Consider the following 23123-nt stretch of genomic DNA (forward strand, 5'->3'; position numbering starts at 1 on the left):
TTCTATTATCATTTAAGCACAAGTCTACCGTAAGTTTCACTCACTTCTCATTATTTCTAAGTTATTGCTTCTTGACTTCACAACTAACTACCACTTTTTAATGGCTTTCTTATTTTAATATCTGCCTACTTCAATTTTTCAGTGCATTTTATTTTATTTGATTCACTGAGTTTATGTTAACCATGCCCCTTCCCCACCCTAACTTACTTGGATCATGTCCCCAGCACTGATGAGTGTGTGCACAAGTGAGGCCCTGATCATGATTATGCAACTTAAAGTAAGCCACAGATCATAGGTTGGGTCCCAGGAATGTGTGCATCTACCCTAATAGGCTACCCTATCGTCTGCCTGACCCTTTTTAAGTGAAATTAATATGTTTACAGAATTGGAGCCATAAAGTGTGTGTTGAGGATCCATAGTTAAATTGGAAAACATTGGGGAAGCTTTTTGGAATTTTAAGTTATCCTTTTGTCACTCCTACCTCTCAGTAGGAGACTGAAAAAGCTCACTCTATTTAATTAGTCCAAGAGAAAAAGAAGTATCACTTCCTAAAACAAAACTCTAATTCTAAGCAGTTAGAATTTTTTATTTGGTGTGAGCCCTGCTCGGTGATGGGCTGCTTTGCAAGCAGTCTTGCAGAGCAGTCTTGCAGCTTTGAGTATACCTGGTCTTGCCTGACTTGTGCATGTTTATGTTTAGAAATATATTTAAGAAGTTATTTGGGCTTTGTACTAGAATGACATAACTACCTGCTTCAGGGATCTTTCTCTTTAAATGCCAAGTGTTATCTTACCTGCGTGTGTGTTCTTAATGTAAAGATAAGTATGTATTTGTTTTGACTATCAGTTATAGTTGGCAGTGGATTGCCTGCAACCATACTACTGAAGATTTTGAACGTGTCACCACAAACTAAGCAGGATTGACCCTTGCCAGTAGGTTGAATGTGAAACTTCATTTAAAAACACGTTTCTTCCCGTTTCCAACTGCAGTTTTTCTTCTGTAAAACCACTTCTAAATTTCTGCTTATGTGTTGGTTTACTTCCTCTCCCATGTAAAATATTCTTATTTACTTTACTTCCATAGTCTTTTTTTAAAGAAACACGAAGGAAATTATATTCAAAACTATTGAGTACTAAGGTTAAGGCTTTAATTTAGGTTTTAATTACATGAAAGTCAGGAAATTAAGTTTCCACAGCAACCTTTTGTTTATTTGTCTTTTGTACATATGCATTATATGGATCTTTAATTATATTATCACATAACTGGTGTTCAGTGATGCATGTGTGATATATATGCATTCTTGAAAAACCTTGATGGGCACAGAATGCTTTTATGTACTGCTCCATAGTGTAAGGTGAATATAGAAGGATGGCGAAATGGTACTTTTTTGCTGGGGTTTCTTGGTTTGTTTACACAAGGTACAGTTCCCGTTTAGTGAATAGTCCAAACTGACTAAATTAAAAATAGTCTTTCATAAAATGAATTAAGTGATATATACTGTTGGGGAGACCAGAAAATGTAATTAGTCCATGGTAAACTTACTGTGGACCATGTCTCCGCTAGTGGGCTATTACTGCCTACCCTTTCTATGCTTTATAAGCAGATTGTTATAGTACAGAGATACCTGCTCAAACCATTTGCATGTCATTGCTTCTGCATTTTATTTGTAACCTGTTTTTTCTGTTTTCCTCTCAAAAGGCGTCTAAACAGAAATAATCTTCAACTGCTTTCTGAATTACTCTTTCTGGGAACTCCGAAGTTATACAGACTGTAAGTAAGCACGACCCAGTATTATTAATCTTGGAAACCTGGCACATACTATTAATTTTTAAAAATGGGTATACTCTGGTTTTTTTTCCTGGAGCACACACTTATTTTTATCCTGTCAAGAAGGATCTAAATAGTTCTTATCCATTTCAGTTCAGTATTTTCTTTGGTTTATTTTCTTGCTTGGATACAAAAAGTCTGTGATGAGTCATGCAAGTCCTCCTCTCCCCCCCCAATCTTCCATTTCAAAAAGTGTGAATGAGCCTTTGGAGGAGTATTTTCTCCCTTGTTTTGTCTTCAAATTAAAAACAATAAGCCAAAAAGTGATGGCTTTGGAGCTGTTGGTCCAGTGATATTGCAAAAACATTTGGTTTTTTTATGATATTCTGTTTTTATGCCTGTGGACCACTAAGGCAATTTCTTAACAATATAAATATGAAGTGGACTTGAGATAAATAACCTAATGAAAAACGCATACTTTCTACTAATTTATTTTATTAAAATATATATCAAGAAGACAGTTTCAAATGAAAGCATGTGGAACACGATGCACTTAAAGCGTGGCAAGACGGTACAAATTTAAGCTCAAGTATAATCAAAGATGCATCCTTGACACTTTATTATAGATTTCAAGTGAGATTTGAATCTTGCAGATTAAATTGGGGAAAAAGAAACTGGCAAATGATTCTGTACTCTATGTATTGGATAGTCAGTTTCTTTATTGATCTTGTATGTTAGGAAGCTGAGGGAAAAGAGAGTTGAACTAGCACCATTGCAGTAGTTAGATATGTACATGGAGGTGAATTTTTATAAAATAAGTTTCACTTTGGAGATTTGACTTGTTTCTAAATTTCTTAAATGCACAGCATCTTTACTTTATTTCTTCTTTATATTAAGTGGGGGAAATTAAAATGTCTGTTTTTATAGCAAGAAAAATTTAATGCAAAAAAGCTGCCTTTAGCTGTTTGTGTGCATGTACGCACTAGCAAAAGCTTCTGCTGTAGGTGAAGCATCATGAGATTACTAGACAGCAGTACTCAAAGGGGCTCTGTCCTAAGAAATTCATCTGAAAATTGGCTTAGAGTACGTTTCTCCTATAATATTAAAAAATATGGAATTGCAAACTTCTGATAAATAATGTGGATATATTGTAAAATTAAGTATTAACAAGTATGAAAATATTACAGAGAATTAACATTAGAATCAAAATTTTTCACTTTCACATAAGAAGATTGAAGTGATACAGGGATTATAGTTCTGAGTTATTCTATCATTGGTGTGCTGTTTGTTAAATCTTAATTCATGTGTCATAAAAATGAGATATAGCTTGCAGAATAAAATAAGTACACATTTAAAGTGAAGTCAACTTTACATTTTTATTTTGAGATGCACTTGTGGAATTATAAATATATTAAATTTCTTCTGTCCAATGGTTATTGTTGATCAGTTCTTGAAAGTGAGTGTCTGGTTATAACATGTTTTAAAAAAATATATATAGGCATGTTTCAAAAATATATCTTAGCTATACTTTAAAAACCAGCATAATTAAGCTTTTGATTTAAAATTTCTCTTGCTATTCTGATGCATCAGTCCTGAACAAAACAACTTAATACATATTGACTTTATGTGGTCAGGGTTAAGATTTTATGTAGCTTGATTACTGCCAGATCTGAGGTACATGGCTATTTTATTTATTTATTTATTTATTTATTTATATATTAGCAATTCTGTACTTGCTTACATGTATATCCAGAACAATAATCTCTTTGGAAAGGGATCATCAAATTGTCTAAACACGATGAAGGAATTATTTTTACTGTTTTGCTTACCCAATTAAACTTTAACTGCTAATAATACAGCGTGTATGCTGCAAATTCTTCAATATGCTATTCAGCTTCTGTGAATAATAATTACCATTTGACCCTTGGCTGTAAATGAGATGCCAGGTGAAGAAGCACATATGCTTGTTGTGTAGCCTAAATGCAATATAAAAGAAAGAGGGTACACTGTATGTGAATTATGATTAGACATGGTTGGTTGCCGCCAGCGGCCGGCTATGCTTTCCCTTTGCTGTCTGCTCCAATTTCTCTTTGGACGGGTTGAGAGAGCACTACATGTTCAGGTCAAGATGTTTGCTCAGAAATAGTAGTACAGTTGCAGCTGTGTTTGTTGGAGCAGGAGACTAGTTTAAATAGCATTACCATTTATCCAGTCCATTAACAGAACTCTGTAAAATAATACCAACTCTGCATAAACTACAGGACAGTGTAGTAAAATTACAAACACTTGTTGACAGATGGGAAGTGCAAGTAAAGGAAAGCAGTAAGTTGTGAGTTTAAAAGAGACAGTACATAATTTTCTATGTCAGAATATCCTCTGTGTTTTGAAAATCCTAGTTCATATTTTCAGACTTGCGGTGGTGGAGGAAAGGTGTGTGGTATTTTTTGTGTGTGTTTCTCCCCCCCCCCCCAAACCCCCAACACATTCAGGAAAACTGAAAATAGTTAAACTTGTGGCTGTATCTGCTAAACGGGGTTTTTAAATAGTTCATTTCTTTTTTTTAGCGTTTAACTACAAGTGGGTTTGGCATAATTCTAGTTGAAGTATTATCTTTGGGGGGGAAAAATAGTATGAAAAATACTTGGGGGCTGTTGAAGCTAATTGCTTGATTTTTCTATTTTACTTTGAAAGAAAATTTGAGTTCATTTTGATAATCCATCCGAACGTCTAAGCCTCTTAACATTGAAATATTTGTATGCATGTGCCACTGAGTTTCTTGGATGATAATTTTTGTGAAGCTCTTTTTCAACAAGTATATTTTATTGTGAGAATGGCATGCATTGTTTCCAGTGACCCATGTGCCCATTTATATTAACTTGTCTAGTGTCAGCTATAGTACCTTTTAATATAGAGAACTGTTATGGCTTAGTGAGTGCTTATCTGAAGCAGATAGATTTTGACTGCTTAATTTGGCCTGTTAAATCACAGTTCATTGATCACCATTTGCTGCAGGATACCAAGGGTTAGATCCAAAGCTGTCTGAGAGTTTGGCTTTCAAAGATACTTTTTTTTTAGCTAGCGACATGTATAGGGCATTGAATTCTATACACAAAGAATGTATTTTTTTTATTGAAATGTTTTAATTCAGTTGATAAACTCCCTTATTGGGCAGATCTTAATTTATGATACGAGTTGCAACCTTGAGCTCTACTGGCTCTGGAAAAAAACAGCCTTAAGAATGGTTTATTTAAATTGTAATCTAGGCGCTTCCTTGCCTTTACTGTATACCTTCCCTTTCTATCAATGAGAAATTTGTAAGAAGCACATTTATGAAACATTCCTATTTAAAAGAGAAAGTCTTAGTGTATTGTGACTGTAAGGAGCACAGAGTTTTGAGATGCCTGGCTTAAGATCTTTGCAGCCAGGAATAAAAGCAGAAAACTGCATGGGGAGCCCCTGCAAAAATTCCTCCTGAATTAATTTCTGCCAGCTATGATTAAAGTGTGTGGTACTAGATGTGTCAGACACCATAGTTCTTTGCTTCATTTTACTCTTGGCCTCTTTGGCCCCTGCCACAATAAATCCAACAATGGTTACGCAGGAATTGCAGGTTACAGTTGCTACGGTTACCGTTGTCCAGTCAGATCGACATCATTACTCATCCAGGGAACTGCCATGATAACTACCGCTGATTTCCATTGCTGGGAACACTGAAGATGTTTGATGCAAAGAAGATGAAAGTTTTTCAGTCAGTCATTGGTTCTGTAACTTCTTTGAGATAACATATTATTTACATCATTAACATATATACCTGTTATAGCTATAGCATGTTTCGAGGAGCAGGAGATTGTTTCAAAACCCAGAATTGGTCAGTGGGATGAGTGACAAATTAGGTGCATGAAAGTGGTTGGAACAAGACCTTTCTATTTTAACATTCATTAACTTACTTTGTTTCATTATGACCTATTGTGGTTATATAGCAGACTTACAAGAAATATGACAGATCTGTCTGTGCAGTATTTAAAATATTGATTAAAGTAAACAGATGTATTGGGAATTTGGTAGGGAAGATGGTTTACCATCTGATGAACTCCTTCAACAAAGCAACTAAGAATTCTCTTAACTCCTTGGGATAGCAAATTATAGTAAAGCTTCTGAACACTTGTATTCAAAATACAAACAGGTAGTTTGGAAATTAAATCCAGTGAGCAGCAAGAATGAGTCCCCAGTTATAATAAGACATGTTACTGCGTGGATCTTCTCTTTCAAGTAGATTTAAAGGACTTGGTACTGGACAGAAGCTGTATTTGGAGGTTTCAGCTCTTGTGTATATTGCCATAGTTTTACAATTGCTAGCACCTTTCACTAGGAGTGTGGGGCATGTGCATTGCTCAAGGAGGCTTTATTTGAGAAGATCATACACCATTATAATCTTTTACATTTACAAAATCTAAATTTCAATTTGTTGGTATCTTTTTCCAAAGGGAGGACTTACAAGTGATAAGACTTCTCCAAAATGTAATTCTCTTATAGTATAGAAGTGGCATATAGTAGGCTTTTAATATACATGGTAAGCTAACTATGACAGGCTTTTAATACATGTGTTTCAGTATTGGTTTATGAGATGAAAAAAACAGAATGTACCTTTTTTAAGGAAGTGGAGACATTGCAGATTAAGTTGCCTTGGAAAGTGTGTGTGTGTAAAGTTTTTCCTCATGCCCTATATTTTGGTTCAGATTGAAACTCTTATTCTGCTTGTATGAAAGCAGTAGATGCAAAAATAGGTTACTGGGGCTCTGGAATAAGGGCTAATATATGAGTAATACACTTTAAAGTAGCATTTATATAGAGATTGGAAGTACCGCAAAAAAGTGTGCTCAGAGCATGTTTCAAATGAATGTTTTGTAAACCCCCACCCTGCCCCACACCAAACATGACTCCAGAACCATACTGGAAAACTCGTTATAAGACTGTAATAGCTATATTGTAACAGGAACAAAAAGAATGGTCAGCAGTAAGGCTGCAAACAGATGTCACTTCTTGTGCCATCATAAAATGTTTATGGTGGCACAAAGCAAAAGCAGACAGAATTGCATGGCTTTTGTTATGCCACAAATGTACAGTTTTGTGGGTGTGACAAAAGGTCACAGCCACAACTTGCACTGCTATTTTGCAGCAGACATCTATTTTAAGATGGAAGAAGGTTGGCAGCCTGGGGTTGCCTGTGCTCTCCTGTTGCCTCAAGTAGGCACTCCCAGGGCTTCAGGATCCCAATCTAGCATGGCCCAGGAATTCTCTACAATGGATCTGTCCAGGGAAATTCCTGGGGTATGAAGGACTGGGGACCCTTGGAGCACCTGCCTGGGTTTCCCATTTTCTGCAGAAGCTTGCCCTGGGATTCCAACCTGGGGCATGCCTTTTGTGAATGGGGAAACCATGGTGTTTTCCGCTTGCAGAGGCAGGCCTGGATAATCTGACTTGGGGCATGCCTCTGCAAACAGGGGAAACCCCAGGGTTCCCTACTTGTAGAGGTACACCCAGAAATTCCCATGGCACACCTGTGCAAGCAAGCAAACCTGGGGGTTTCCTTGTTTGTAGAGGCATGCCCTGAGTGTTGTCCTGCCGGACTGGGCAACAATCCGCTGTGGGACAATGGATACTGTCTGTCTTACTCAATGAAGCCTGTTGCCTGTGCCGGGATAAATCCTGGCATGGTTGATCTGCTTCATTTGACATCTGTTTTATAGCCTAAGAATAACTAGTTGATTATGGCAAATGTGGCTTTATAGTAGACATGCTTAAACTCATTCTGATTTTAGAGGTAGCAGTTTTTAACGTTGTTCTCAATCTTTAAATTTGAGATTACTTGTAGAACTGGAATTAAGTTAAAGTGCACTCATCTAAAAAACAATGTGCAGTGTTGGTCATTGCACTTGATGTTGGTCAATTTTTGTGACTAGGAACAGGTCACAAAAGCAATTTGTCCCTGGACAAGTTGTGCTATGTCTATCCTGGAACAGAGATAATGTGAAATTGACATGTACACACACTATCCTTCTAATCAGGCTTTAGAGAACAACTGAATGCATTGCCACTTTTGTAGGGGTTTGGGTTGTAGCCGTGTTGGTCAGTGATACAATCCTGGGATAACTGTTCAGATGCATTTTTCAGTGTCCCAGGATATGTTAGTATTTCTTATACCACGAACCCTTTCAAGGTTTATTCCTAGACAACAGGCACACACTTTGTCTTGGGATAAAATGGTTTATCTTGAGATAAATTTGACAGCTGACAGTCTGTACGATTGCATTATTGTAAGTTGTGTGTATTTCCCTGTCATTTGTCTTAATCTCAGAGAGTAAATTCTTCTTTAGACACGTCTTCTGTGTTTTATGCCAGGTGCTACAGGAAACAATGGCCACTAATAGAAAACAGTGTTGTAATATTAAGAAATCAACTAGGAGAAACATGCATACTTACTAAAAAGTTAATCAGTAACATCACTCTCGTTTTGAAGAAAAGATCTGATTTTTGATGGCTTGCTCAAATTACGTTTGCACATTTTAGTTATATTATGAGATAATTAGGGGAGTGACTTCACATTGCTTTTAAATTTTCCTGTATGTTTGTTTAACTATAAAAGCATAACTTTACATTTTTGTCTAACTTGGTGCTTTATCCTACAGCCAAGGAGATATTACTTGTAAGGTATTTTATAGCTGTAAACTAGCCTCTGGAAATGAGCAAATCATTAAATCTTTATATGATCTACATTCCTCAATCCCATAATATACTATTTTTCAGGTGACAAATATCCATAGGACACTTAAAATATTTTATTTTTATTATAACAAACATTCCAACACAGTTTATAATAGTTTTTAACATAAATTCAAAAACCATGTTAATCACCAAGCAGACAGAAATATGGCTTAAAGCCATTTTCCTGTTAGTAACATAAACATCTTTGTGTTTTGAAATCTCTTACACTATTTGCTGTATGTATTTGAATGTGTTTAATTAAAAGATACAAGTCATATTATTTTCTTAACTGATCCCAGTTGCTTCCCCCCCTAGACCAACCCCTGGAAAAAAAAAATAATTTTAATGTTTTAATACTTCTGAATAAACTGATAAAAGCTGCTTAATCTCAGGGGTGCCTAATGTTCTTAAACTTTCAGAAAGACACCTCTTACTGTGTATGGGGGAAGTCTGGTGTTGACACTGCTGATGTCACAGCAGAACACACTTGCATAACATAGTGCGGTTATATGAAAATTAGCACAGTGCTTTGCTGTTCTTTCTGGATCTCTTTAGCTATAACTTTGTTAATGGTTTGACTCAGAGTTGTTCCTGGAGGGCAGCCTTGAAAGCTTTGGTAAACTATGATATAGGAAACCTTTTAGGCAGTAGTTAAGTAGGAAACTGAACCCCAGAGAAGGAAGTAATGAAAAGTAAAAAGGTATGTTAGAGGAAATGCCATTATTATGTGGTGCAAAACATGGCATGAAATGTTGTTATAAAGAGGACATCTGTAACTCTCTCAACTTGTACTGAGTGGACACCTAAGTGAAGCCGTGTCATCTTGATTAAAAAAAGAAGAATAGAGGAGTAAATAATGCAGGGGAAAATAGAAAAAAAATACAGAGCTCCCCACCCAGGATAGTAGGTTTCTTCTCCTAGTAGAAGATTAAAGCTTGAAGTAACTGAATAGCTGAGAAAAATCCAAAGAAAGGTTGATTGCTTCCCCTCCAACAGCTCCAATTGATTGAAAAAAGCCTAATTTAAAGTTCTGTTTGTTCTGTGTCTTAAACCATCAGAATTTTCTTTTAGAACTTGGGGAATGCTCTGGAAGAAAAAGAATCCAAGGATAAGAAGTCATTGCAGACCAACAATTGTTCCTAATCCTCACAAAATGCTTGAGAAATTAAATTTATTCTTTATTGCTCAAAGTGTTACCTAGGTCACTGGGCGATGGGAAAATTGAACTGGAAGTCGAGTAGGCACAATCTTTGTTTTGTGTCTAGATGCTTAACCTTAGACACGACAAGGCATCTTAGAGTGTTGTGGGAACTTGGTTCAGAGTATTAACACCAGGACTTTTATTACCCTGGATTTATAATAGGCTATGCTGTCAGTAGATGAAAATGTTGTGTTTACATTTCAGTGTTAAATGATCATTTAATTAACACCTAAGGAAAAAAAAAACTTGTGAAATTCTTAGCAGCTTTTATTGTCGGTTTCCTTGGAGGTTTTAATATCCAAGTTACACTGCAATTGCTTCTTCAAGTACAGCTAGAAAAGACATTTATGAACTTAGTCAAGAAAGACAGACAGTTTAACCCCTGTTGACCCTGCATCCTAAACGTTGATTTATACAGCATTTTAAATGTAGTTCTTTTTTGTGTGTGTATGTGTGTACGCACATTACTTCAGAGAATGTTTTAGTGTTAAAATAGCAGCAACAGTTGCTTTTTTCTATTTATTTTTAAGTAACCCAATTAGCTCTTATTAAGAGCTATAAATAAATCAGTGGCTTGTTTCCATAGAAAATTACTATAGTACAGCGTAGGCTTGCATTTTATAATGTTCTTAAAAGCTTGTAGTTTTACCATATTAATATTTTGTTGTTTAAAATAGGTGACTACATGCAGGAAAGAAGGTTAAAGAAGCATATCTTATAGTGATTGTAGTAGCTATTGTATGTTTGAAGTCTTCAAAAGGGCTACAGGAAATTGGCAAGAGAAGCAGCATTAGCACAAAAATGCATATCCATTTTAGCCAGCACAAATCTGGTTTCATATGTTCTATTGTATCAGAGAAAGTCAAGGCTATCCAATGCTTTAATTTGCTCTTGATTCTTAATAATGCTTTTTGCCATAATGTAGATCTATAAAGCAAGTTTAATAGCTTTTTGCATCCTAGAGCTAATACTAGATGAAACCATTCTCTGTTAAAGACGAGCAGCTGCTCTGCAACTGGTGTATTTTTAAGACATGTTAGCCACAGTAAAAACTGAAATTACAGCTACGTTCAGAGAACAATGCTGAGATTTTAATGTATTGCTTTTTGGGTTAGCTTAGATTTCTTTTTTCTTTCATCAATATTAAATAATAACAAATGTTTTGATAAACAAAGAGCAAAGCACTTAAAAATATTTTATTTCATCAGTGACCTAACCAGAATTGCTTGTATATGGTGTTTTTTTTTTTTTTTAATGTCCTCCAGTCTTTTGTAGAAGTTGGTCTGGAAAGCTTAGGCATCTCTTGACAAAGGTTAGCTGTATATTTCCCCTCTCCAACCCCCAAATAGTGCAAGATACACAACATGTAATTAAAACTTATAGGAAGGTTATGCCAAACAATGTTTACCATCAGTTGTATATGAAGGTAGGACTCTAATATTGAAAAATTATCATGTTTTGAGAGCATATTAGTTATACATGGAAAACAATGTTTACATTTGTATCATTTAGTGTTTAAATCTGTTTCCTGCTATAGCATTTAAACAAGACATCTTAAATTATTTTTTTTAAATGTGTATTGGGGAAAAATTGCAAGAACCCTAAATTAACATGTCAGAGGAAAAAAAAGTACTTAAAAGGGAATTAAAATGTAAAGCTACATCACTGGTTATTCACAGAGCACTCATCTTGGATATCTCAAATGTATTGAACTGGCGAATAATTAAAGATAAGTAATATGTTCAAGAGGAAATAATTTAGTCTCTTTTTACATGGAAATCTTTCAGCTGGAGCTACTTTGACTTGCATGGAGTTCAAAGAGTTGTGGAGAGGTTCCTGAGCATTACCTTAATGAAGATTAACTTGCAACAATTAGTAAATACTCTTGTCATAGTAAACAAGCAAAAACCTCCATAGATATGCAATTAGCACTATTTTATCTCAGGCAGAGGGGGTGCATACTCTTCTTCCCTCCTGCAGAACTTCTTGTAGGCACAGGTAGTTCTTTGCAGTAGTGGGGAATCTGTCTGGTTGGTCTCCATCTTCTACCTTTGATAAGGCCACTGGTTTAGGGAAAGGGCAAAAAAGATGGATAGAATATTAACTGTTAGGAAAAGAGGATTAAACTTTGGTAACTTTGCATAATGAAAGAGTAGGAAAGGTGTTTTAAAAGGATGCCATGTAAAATGGGTATTCTCTTATTTTGGAAATAAAAAATGCAACCCCTTTCCCCCCCCCCCCCCCCCCCCCCCCGCAGTTTCATGAGTAAAAATAATGCTGAAACAAAATTGGTGGGGGGGTGAGGAGAATTCACTTAACTGGATTATGAGAGAATTCCTCTGTGACTTACCCCCTTCTCTAACCATGATGAACTGATGCATCCAGGCAGTATTCTAAAGAATTTGTTCTATCTATCTTTATTTGCATTTCTGGTTGTGCCCTCCATAAGAGGAAGGATATAAGATTTAACTTTCTTCTGTAAATTTATAAAAGACTCTCCTTGGAAAAATACAAATAGTTTTCCCTTTTTGTAAACTTCTTGAAAAATAGCAACATAAAGCCTTCTGCTATACAGACTTATTCCGTGTGCCCAGCTCAAGGCAAAAAAATCAAAAACGAGAAACTGTTGGTAAAATAAGTCTTAAACTGTGCCAGTCCAAATGAGTGTCAGACTGATGGACTGGACTGGAGAGGATGCAAAAGTTATACTGGAGTGCATCCCACAGCAAGTGCTTTCTTTTCAGACACCTAGTGTTTGAATTTTAGGATGATCAGCAAAAATGCCTCAGCTGGCCTCGAGTGCAGTGGCAGGTAATGGATGGAGACAAGCCTGTTGACCAGTATTTAAACCATGTGTAATGAGTCATTGTTCTCTTAAATTTTTTAAATGTAACCTACAAACAAAGCAAAATGTATTATTTCTCTGAAGACTGTAGTAATATTTTTTTTCTTTTCCCTTTAACTAACCCAGCAAGTAACATGGCCAGCTGTCATACTCAACAGTTGTAGTATACAGAAGTAAGCCATCTACGGCACAGTGGTAGCAAAGATGCGAGTGTAGATAAAAATGGATTGTTTTGTATCAGAGAAGCACTTTTTTTTTCTTTCGGAGTAGCAAGGACATCCCCTGGGGAAAATCAGTAGTAAGCAGGGATCTATAAGTATCTTTCAGTTATCAACTGCTAGGAAACTACCTTTTGTGTTTCACTAGAAAACTATTGCAGTTTGGGTCTTGTTACAGCTTATGCTTTAAGCCACCCACATGTTAATTGACTTAGTATTGCTTGGCTTAGTGAAGCAATTGCACCTTAAGGCTAAAATCTCGGGCTGTATGAAACTTCAACAGCCGTTTTTTTTCAGAGATGTTTTGGCGCATTTTGGCACCTGAACCACTGAATCTAAAACTAAATGGAAAGCTCTGAAACATCTCCGAAACCAAACCAAACCATCCAAAATGTTTTAAAAAACTTCAGAGTTTCAGAGCCGGGCTTGCAGGGAAACAGAAGACTTGGTGAGCAGGGGCAGGACTAGGATTCTATGTAAAATGTTTCTTAGTGCAAACAAAATCAAGGCTGTCAACTAGTGTTTTCATGTTTTGCCTGTTTCTTATAGACTGTTGCATTTACTGGCACTGGCTACAATGCCGATAAATATCTAGGGGTAGGACTGGCTCACTGCTCCCATGAGGCAGCCCCAGAGCACCCGGTGACGGTGGTGTCTCCTGCTGCCATTCGGACTGGCTTGCTGCTTGGCCACCTGAACTCTGAGGGGCCCGATCCTTTTATTTTCTCTGGAGCTCACCCCCTTCCCCCGCTCTGCACTGCTGGTGCCTGGATTGCCAGCTGGCTGGGCACTGCCTGAGCTCTGAGGGGCCTGATCCTTTGTTTCTCTAGAGCTCATGCTCCCCTCCCCCTTCCTACTGCTGGGACAAACAGCGAGCCAGTCCAGGTGGCAGCAGGAGGCACCATGGCTACCAGATGCTCTGGGGCTGCAGCACTCACTCTGCCTGGTGACCTGGAGGGTGAGGCAGCATGCCTGGCCCTATTTGCATCCTGGTATCCCTGCTTGCCCTGACTCAGGAGGGGTCACTGCAGAACAGGACCAAAGAACTCTAAAGTTCAAACTGGCTCCGCTACCCTGCAGTTTTACTCAGAAATCTTACACTTAGAATTAAATTCAGATCAGCTGGGGTACAAATACTTATTTCATGAACTAAAAGCAGGATCTTCAAAAAAAAAAGGGTTATGAGAAAGTATGTTAAGCACAGGTTTCATATGAATTATGCCCCATGTACTTTATATTGTATTGATGAATATGTCAATGTATCATATTGATGATGTGGAATGGGAGGCAAGGGTTTCATAGGGTGTTGTCTTTTATTGGAGAAGCTTTATATGTTACAAAACTATAACGTGGAAGATACCAAAATGTGCTGTTTGCAATGGAAAATCCACGACCTAAAGGAAAAAGAAGCCAGACTTTATCCTAACTGCATAATTGATCCAGAAAAAGGTATCACCCTAAGAAATCCTTGCCCCTTGCATCATTTGTAAGACTGATGTAGGCATCATAGTCCACACTTACACTGTGTATAAACTGCTTTGTCTATACATTTCATTAGTATATTATGATACGGAAAGAGTCTATTCCTTGGCATTATTTCCTTTGGTAACATCAGAACTGTGGGTAAAATACCAGAATTAGTTATTTGGAGGGGTGGAAGGGTAGTATTGGCCTAGGAAGTATAGGAAATGCATGATAGTTCTTTTGATGCAAAATCCAGATCAGCACTCAGTGTGAGTTGTGCGGGAAAAGTATGAATGCCAAAAATATCTAGTGGTGATATTAAACATTCTTTGCAGTACAATATGGTAGCAGTAAGACTATTAATTTTTGCTCCGAATACCTAACCAAAAAGAAAAGGTTACATTAGAGGTCATTGAAAGTAAAGCTGGAATAATCATCTTGGTGGATTATTATTTGCTATAGGAAAAAATGTTCCAGTTCAATGAGAAACATTCATGAACTCAACCCGAATTCAGGAATCAGTTCAGCCAAGTGTTTTTATCTTTTTTTTTGGCAGGTGCAAAGGGGACAGGGAAAGTATTGAGTACCAGAGTAGAAGAGGACATGGTTAAGTTGTTATCCGCTCATATATCCAGCAGTTAAGACACCCACGGAGGAGGTGGGAGATGTAGGTTTATAACTCTAAGGAGAGGCAGAGGAGAAAATTGAATAGCCACCACATATATTAGGGTACCCTTTTGGTAGTTTCCCTAAATACATCTTTTGTTAGAGCTGCTCCACTTTGTGTAATATTGAAATATTCAGTTAATGAGAGAGAGTGTGAGCATGGCTATCTGACCTGAAGCCCTTAGAGGGGCACATCTGGTTTTTAGTCCCCAATGCAGTGAGTATTTATGTATTTTATACAAAATGGAATGCCATCAAGAAGCAGTGATAGCAACCCAACCCAGAACAGCATCATGGAAGGATGATAATATGGTTGGTGGAAGATCTCTGTTCATATTACTTCTGTCATCGAAGGAAATGAATTCAGGTCTCCCACAGCCTTGAGTTAGTAGCCAAGGCATAGGACCGCAGGGGCAGAGCAAGAATTAGCTGCATGCATTGTCATCATTTTGTTAATGGTACCAGAGTCTAACCATGTATTTTCATTGCTTACTTTTTCATGAGCAAAATTGATTTAAACCTTTTGTTTGATCCAAAATTAATTTTTAGCTTTTCAATATATTTAATTGAAATTTTCATTTCAGTTTGGACTGGCTCAATTTTTGTTTTATTTCTTAGGACTCAAATTGAAGAAAAGTTTTGCATATCCATTGTGAGGGTAATTATTGAGTAGAGGCTTTGATGGAATTGACTTTTGAGGAAGGATTAAAATAAATAGATCTGCACATTGGCTACGCATAGGGGGTGCATGCTGGTGCATGTGCACCCCCTGTCATAGGCTGCATACCACCTGGAAGTGCCAGATGTGAAACCGGAAATGCTGCTGGGGTACTTCCCCCGGTCGGCCATCTGGTGCCCCACCCAGACTTGGGAGGCACCACGGTTGTGCATAGATTGCCAAAGCAATGACTGGGTAAGGGAGGGAGGACAATGTTTGGAGGAGATTTTAATTACATAATACAAAAATTTAAAAGTAGGAGAGAGTAGAATTACAAATTTGACAGAATATCAAGGAAAGCATCCTAACAGTTATCCCTGTTAATCTGTAGAATGAAGTTCCAAAGGAAGTGTTAGAAGTGCTATCATTTGATACAAGCTAAAACATTTATAGATAACACTATTAACTGTGCAAAAGGATATGATCTTAACGTGGCACAAGGCACATTTATGTCAGATACTGTGAATTTACCAGGTTTCTTTAGAACAAGCTCTGTAAAATGGGATTTCACATAGGCTGTTGTGAAGAAGAGAACTTTCCCTGAAACCAGCTTTATATCCTCACTATATTCTTCATCTGATGAGGTCGTTTTGATAGCAAATTGATCTTTAAAAAAAAAAAAAGAAAAAGATCACTGGTAGTCTCTTTCAGCACAGCAGCTCATTCATTTGACACACTGCTATAGTGTATTTAAAGACCAATAGTATAGTGAAATTGTAGGCAAGTAGAACTTGACAATAGTTTTCGCACCTAAATTGCACCATGGAGATTTAGAATTGGCATTGAGTTGAAAGTAAGGAATATTTTCCAGAATGTTGGAGAATGACATTTTGACTTGAAGGTGACAGTACTACCATCTGAGTACAGCCACTGTATTAAATAAGATGCACCAAAACTCTGCTCTGATTTTATGTGCATGTTCTCTAAGGAGAAATCTGCTGTTTTTCATATTAACTGCTCCAGGTCAGCATAATAGTGTGTGCACACTATATACTGACTTTCAGCTTATGCAGGCTTTTTCTTCATGAAAAAATTTGGCTCTAAATACATAGTCCCTTTAAACAGACTGTCAGAGAATAGTTGCAAGTAATGTATGGGTTATATGCATTATTTTAGATCTGTATTATTGCATAACTTTAGAGTAATGTACAAAAGTATTGTTATTTTTTAATAGAAAAATGTTTCTTTAAAAGGCATTTGTTGATGAAATTTATTCAGTTTTCTCCCCAAAATTTTAAAAATAGAAGTCTTAAAGTAAAAAAGCATTTAAGTGCATATTCAATTTTGCATGCATCTTTATCATTGCATGTATCTCTGCATACAGACTTCTGTGTTTGTTACATAAGTTTACAAATGTGTGCAAATTCGTAAGCATTTAGGCCCATATCCTTAAGATATGAAACAGTAATATCTTACTATTAAATTCTACTGTACTGTCTTCTGGAGAGCAGTAGAAGACAGGCATAATTTAATTTCCATAATCTACTTGTTAAACAATTTTGTTTTGAGTTTGTCCCAGAAAAAGCACATGGAAAATATTTATATCTCTTAAAAATTGGTATTTGTGTGTGTTTTCTTAACTATTATATAGATCTTTTTACACTGTAACCCGACTCTACTTTTAAGGTTCTGGCGGGGAATTGATTTATGTTTTGTTAAAAGTCTTTAGTGTTTAAACAGTTCCTTTCTTCATTGTATTCTAATCCAGGAATTATAATTTCAAAATTTGCATATCATGTTTCATTCAGGTTATCAGATATAAAATGTCTTCCTGTTTGTTCCTTAGTAGATGTAATGTAGTCCATAATAGTTCTGATTATACTACCTAGATGCCTATCAAGAACAATTGATTTCAGGGAGTGTTTACATGGCCCTCCCTCTGCCCCCTGCTCACCTTTTGGGGCTGAGCATGTAAAGGCTCCCTCTGCCACCACCTCCTCCTCCAGCCTCTGGTGTGGGGGCTCCCTCCCCCTACCTGCCTCTGCCTCACTGTGGGGCTTCGCCTGCCTTCCCTCCTCTCCCTGCTCCCATCCCTCCCTCCCTCCCTGCCACCTTCTTCTCCCTGCAGGCTGTTCTCGGGGCCAGGCCACGGGGGGGAATGCCACCAATGTGACCCCTCCTCCCCTTCCCTTCCGCCCAGCCCTGACAACAGCCATCACCATGACTCCCCACTTTGCCTCCCCCCTGTGCAGCCTCCCTCTCTGCTGGCTGTTGTTGGGGCCCTCTTCCTGCTCCCCTCCCTGCCTCCCTTTCCAGTGCCTGTCCCCAACAACAGCCACCACTGTGACCCCCCTCCTTTTGCCTCCCCTGCCCTGCTCCCCTCCTTTCCTGCTGGCTGTTCTGGGGGATATCGGGGATGGGCTGATATTCCCCACCGTGACCCCCCACCTTGGCCCTTAGGCAGGGAGACATGAGGAAGTCCCACTGCTTGGGCAGCCAGGGCATGTTCACTACCACCACAAACTTCCCCGGCATCAGCTCAAACTTGTGCCCGTGCAGCCAATTGCCACCTGCCCTCTTGGTGATACATGTGCAGATCACCAAAAGCATTACAGACAAACCGATGGACTAAATCAGAGTGTGTGTGTGTACACACATTAGCCAATTGCCTGTCAAGAATGATGGCGGGGTGGAGGGGGCTGGGATGGAGTGCTGCCACCTAATGCCCCATGCTGCTACAATTCTGCTTCTTGCAGGGAGCGGGGTTGGGTAGGCGAGGCCAGTGCTGCTGGCCTCAGCTCCCCCACCCCCTGTTCAGTCCTCAGCGCCACTTGCAGGGAATGGAGAGGGGGAGCCAAGGCCAGCAGCTCCCCCACACTGTATCTGGTCCACCACATGGCTTCACAATCATGGAGGCGCTCCCCCATGATTGGAGCACTCTGGTTGGCTGTTTCCATGAGCCAATCAGAGTGCAAATAAAGCATTACAGACAGACAGACAGACATAGGCTTTTATAATATTAGATAGAATGCATTATAAGTGGCATGAATGCGCAGTATGCAGAACAGAAAAACAAAAAGATGTGGATTTGGAATCAAAACTCTTCCTTTGGTAGATGTAAGAAGGTGTAGGTGGAATACTAGGCCACTTTACAATTCTAGTTCCCCACTGCAGAAGGTATATTCACCACCATACCATGGATCTGTCAGGCAAGGAGATGCCTCCTTTGAGATGTAAGGGGTCCAAAAGGATATACACTCCCTACCTGAATTTACCGGGATAGGCATTTGAATATATCTCTACCTCCACTTCCCTTATGTACCCCCCTCCTGCCCCCCCGGTCTCTCATGCTCCTTGTCAAGAATCAAACTTTAATTGATATGGCTTTATATCATCTTGTACTACATTGTTGCATTTTTGGCCAGCATCAGCAGAATTCTTTCTTGACTTTTTTTTTTTTTTAAATATAATGTTTATATAACGTTACCTGAAGAGATTTATTTAATGTATGAGGTTTTTCAGAACATGGCGAGAACATGATTAATTCCAGTTGCTAATGTATTTTATAAAGGATGGATAGTGAACATTTTGGGCATCTGTCTGGAAACATTCATGACTTATTTGAATTTATTTTGCTTTAAGGCTAGAGATAGGAGTTTGTAGAAATTTACTTCACCATGTGGGACCAATAAAGAAAATATGTTAACATCCCCTTGCACTAGAGTTATATGCATAATTGATACTCTGTAATACTGTTTGAACACATGAGAATTTCTTAAAATACACGGTGCCATGAAGGGAAAGTGTGATAATGATGAGTATCTGCTGTTACAGGTCCAGTAAGATGTAAATGCCAACACCCTAGTCTCCACATTAGAAGCCGAATTGTAATGAAAGGATTTGACAGCTTTGCTTTTGTGTGGATATATTACCATGACTATGAAGATAAATAGTTCTGTAGTGGAAATACTAACAAATATTTAGTCATTTCCAAGCAGATTAAAATTGAGTAAGAGGCACAGTGAAGTCTCAAGATAAATAGGAAAAGGAAATGTATGTGCTTTGGATGAGATTTAAATTGAATCTGGTAAACTGTATTTTGTTAAGTGCAGTCGAAGTTGTGGTGGAAAGGGAATGAATTCTTTTGGATTCATGGAATACCTTGGGAATAAGTTTTCATTCTTACTTTCTTTGTAATCAACACTGTAGCTTAGGCAAGACTGTGTACAAGACTTTCTGAGTGGCAGTTTAAATGGTGAGAAATCATGTTTAAAAGAATCACATACTTTGGTATGTATACACTAGCCATATCCATAAGTTAGATGTGAATTTTAAATCTTTGCAAATGTAAAAAAAAAAAAAAAAAAAAAAAAAAAAAAAAAAAAAGCAGCATAACAAGTTTTTTAAAAACATAAAAATCTTAACATATTGATCCCTCCTCCCTACCCCACTCCCTTCCAACCCTAAATCTGGACATAAATAGCTTCTAAAATGTTCCATGTAACATTTAGAGACAGCAGGCTATCCTTCAGCATCAACTGGTAAAGGAATAAATCATATGAGTTCAGACTTGCTTTCAAGGGAAGGCTCCACCTTGTGGGGGTGGGATGCTAGGTTTAAGTTCTCTAGCACAGTATTACTTTAATCAGACACTTTTTCTTTTTGACAATATCTTACCTTAGCAAACATTTGTATCTTTGGATAACTATTAAGCGTGATGATCTTTAAGCTTGTTCACAGGTGTTCTTAGAAATCAAATTTGAGATACTATGGACAGCATCTGTCCCCTAAGAGGGTTTTGGATTTTTTGTGGTGGTCCCTGAGCTGTTCCTGGTGCTGTATCTTTAGCTACTGCTTATATCTGTACACAGGAGCCAGACTTATGAGTCATGACCAGTAGTGCCTCTGACTGCTTTTCTAGATCAGATCCTGTGACTGGATGCATCCCAGGGTAGCTCACTGGCACTTGGTACAAGTAACTCCAGTGAATGTGAGCCCTAGGTTTTTTTGAAATCTTGCTTCTGGCAGGTTCTCTGCATTCTTCTGTCCAAGATAATAGCTACCTGTATTGCTTAATGTATATGAAACGTGTTCCAGTGTCATGAACAAAGTGCTGAAGGATCCTGAAACACAGTTTGAACTGGACATTCTTTAGTTATGTCATCATAACAAAAAACATGCCGTACTGGGTCACACTTATGGTCCATCTAGCTTAGTATCCCATCTCAGTATTCTGTCTTCCCAGTGGCAGAAGTAGATGCTTTAGAGCAGTGTTTCTCAAAGTTTTTAGACACAAGATTTCATAGATTTCATAGACATTAGGGCTGGAAGGGACCTCAGAAGATCATCGAGTCCACCCCCCTGCCCAAGGGCAGGAAGTCAGCTGGGGTCATAGGATCCCAGCAAGATAAGCATCCAGTTTCACCTTGAAGGTATTCAATGAAGGCGCTTGAACCACCTCCGGTGGCAGGCTGTTCCAGACCTTGGGGGCTCGGACAGTAAAGAAATTCTTCCTTATGTCCAGCCTGAAACGATCTTGAAGTAGTTTGTGACCATTCGTCATCCCTTGGGGCGCTCTGGTGAACAAACGTTCCCCCAGATACTGGTGGTCACCCCTGATAAACTTGTAGGTGGCCATCAGATCACCCCTGAGCCTGCACTTTTTCAGGCTAAAGAGCCCCAGGGCTCTCAGCCTGTCATTGTAGGGTCTGCTTCCCTGACCTCTGATCATGTGCGTGACTCTTCTCTGGACTCTCTCAAGCTTCTCCACATCCTTTTTGAATTGTGGAGCCCAAAACTGGACACAGTACTCCAGCTGCGGCCTCACTAAGGCCGAGTACAGGGGGAGAATGACGTCCCGGGATTTGCTTGAGAAGCATCTATGGATGCAAGCCAGCATTTTGGTCGCTTTACTAGCCGCCGCATCGCACTGCTATCGGCGTTGAACACCATCAGATTCTCATCCGCCCACTTGCTGAGCCTGTCCAGGTCAGCCTGGATCACCCGCCTGTCTTCTGGTGTGGATGCTTTGCCCCAAAATTTGGTGTCATCGGCGAACTTGGCCAGTCCGCTTCTGACTCCAGTGTCTACATCATTAATGAATGATGCGGACAAGGCACCCCTTCAAAAATGCCAGCTTTATTTTTCACTTGTTTTGATTATGGAAGAAATAAAACAATAATTTTTGTTCTAATCTTTTGGGGTTTTTTTGCTCTGAAGAAAAAGCACAGCAAATCAGAATGATACTGGATTCCTACTTGAAGTTTCTGGTTTCATCTTGTGAATCGTTTTCACGCCAAACAGCACTAACATTGCATGGCACCCTTGAAAGGATCTTAAGGTACCCCAGGATGCTGTGGTACCCAGGTTGAGAATTGGTGCTTTAGAGGGAGAGCACATCAACAAAGTATACCTATTCTAGAATAATCCATTTCCTGTCGTGCCTTCCCTGCATCTGCCCCCTTGGTGTTTCTTGAAGACTGAAAGGGCCTCCTAGTTGGAAAATAAAGCTATGTTAAAGACTGGTATCTTTTAAATCTATTCTTGGGCTGCTGTTTTAAATGTGGCTTATCAAATGAGTGAGCTGTTCAGATAAACTATGAGGCTCTCTCATTAACTCATAAATTGCATAAGCCATTTGAGATCAAAATGAGTGGTGGAGCTTCATAGCCCTTCAGCCAGTCAGCTGCCCAAACAGAACAAGCCTGCTTTTGAACTGCTTTTATGGCTGTTGGTGTCATTGCCAGCATCTTTAGTCCCCTCTACATGTGAATGGCAGGAAGTGTGATTTGTGAGATCGGGCAATATGTGGCATTCCTAGGGCCCTGAGAAACACCCAGGGCCAGAGGATCACCACAGCCCTAGGGATCATGGTAGCTGAGATCTCCAGGGTGCTACGGTTTCACGCACCCCTGGACCCCGGGTATCATGACTCCTGTGATCCCTAGGGCTCAGGGGTGCACGAAACCCCTGGATCCTAGGGATCATGGCTGCCACGATCCTTAAGGCTTAGAGGTTTTTCCCTGGGTGCGGTGCACTCTTGTGCCTGGGAGCCCTGTCAGCTGACAGGGTTCCCAGCTGCAGTGGAGACCCCATGCAAAGTTAAAGCTGTTTGCTATGGAGCTATAAAGTTTAGTACACGTTTAGGTTTAACTTTATAGCTGGGTGGAGATTTTTTATTGTGTGATAGCTAGTTTGCAACTATAGCTGGTCTCTAGGTAATTGTGCGGTTATCCAGGTAATTGCACAATACCTGTAATCTGTAAAGGAGGCCTTAATGAAAACAGATGCCTAGGGAAAATGTTTAAAGATTTCAACTCGTTCTCTAAATTTATACAATACAGTTATTCCTAGAGCAGCAGTTCTCGAACTTAGAGCTGAGCCACTCAGAGTTAAAATTTTGTTTGCACCCCGCCCCCGCCAACATCCTCATCCCAGAGGAACAGTGCAGCCAGGCACAGGGCACCCCTCATTTTAGGAGCCTCTGTAACTTAGCTTGGCTAAGACGGGGGGGGGGGGGGGGGGGGGCGGGCCGGCGCAGGC

At 38.9% G+C, this 23123-nt stretch overlaps 1 protein-coding gene across 1 annotated transcript in view; it reads left to right on the forward strand.

Annotated features, from left to right (window-relative positions):
• The window catches only part of SLIT2 (slit guidance ligand 2), a 469229-nt gene that overhangs the window by 33350 nt on the left and 412756 nt on the right, over positions 1-23123 (forward strand). The window contains exon 4 of the mRNA XM_025209503.1: positions 1699-1770. Within this exon, the coding sequence (XP_025065288.1) occupies positions 1699-1770 (72 nt within the window). The remainder of the gene's footprint in view (positions 1-1698; positions 1771-23123) is intronic.

This window comes from Alligator sinensis, unplaced genomic scaffold (assembly GCF_000455745.1).
Source record: "Alligator sinensis unplaced genomic scaffold, ASM45574v1 scaffold617_1, whole genome shotgun sequence".
Lineage (NCBI taxonomy): Eukaryota > Metazoa > Chordata > Crocodylia > Alligatoridae > Alligator > Alligator sinensis.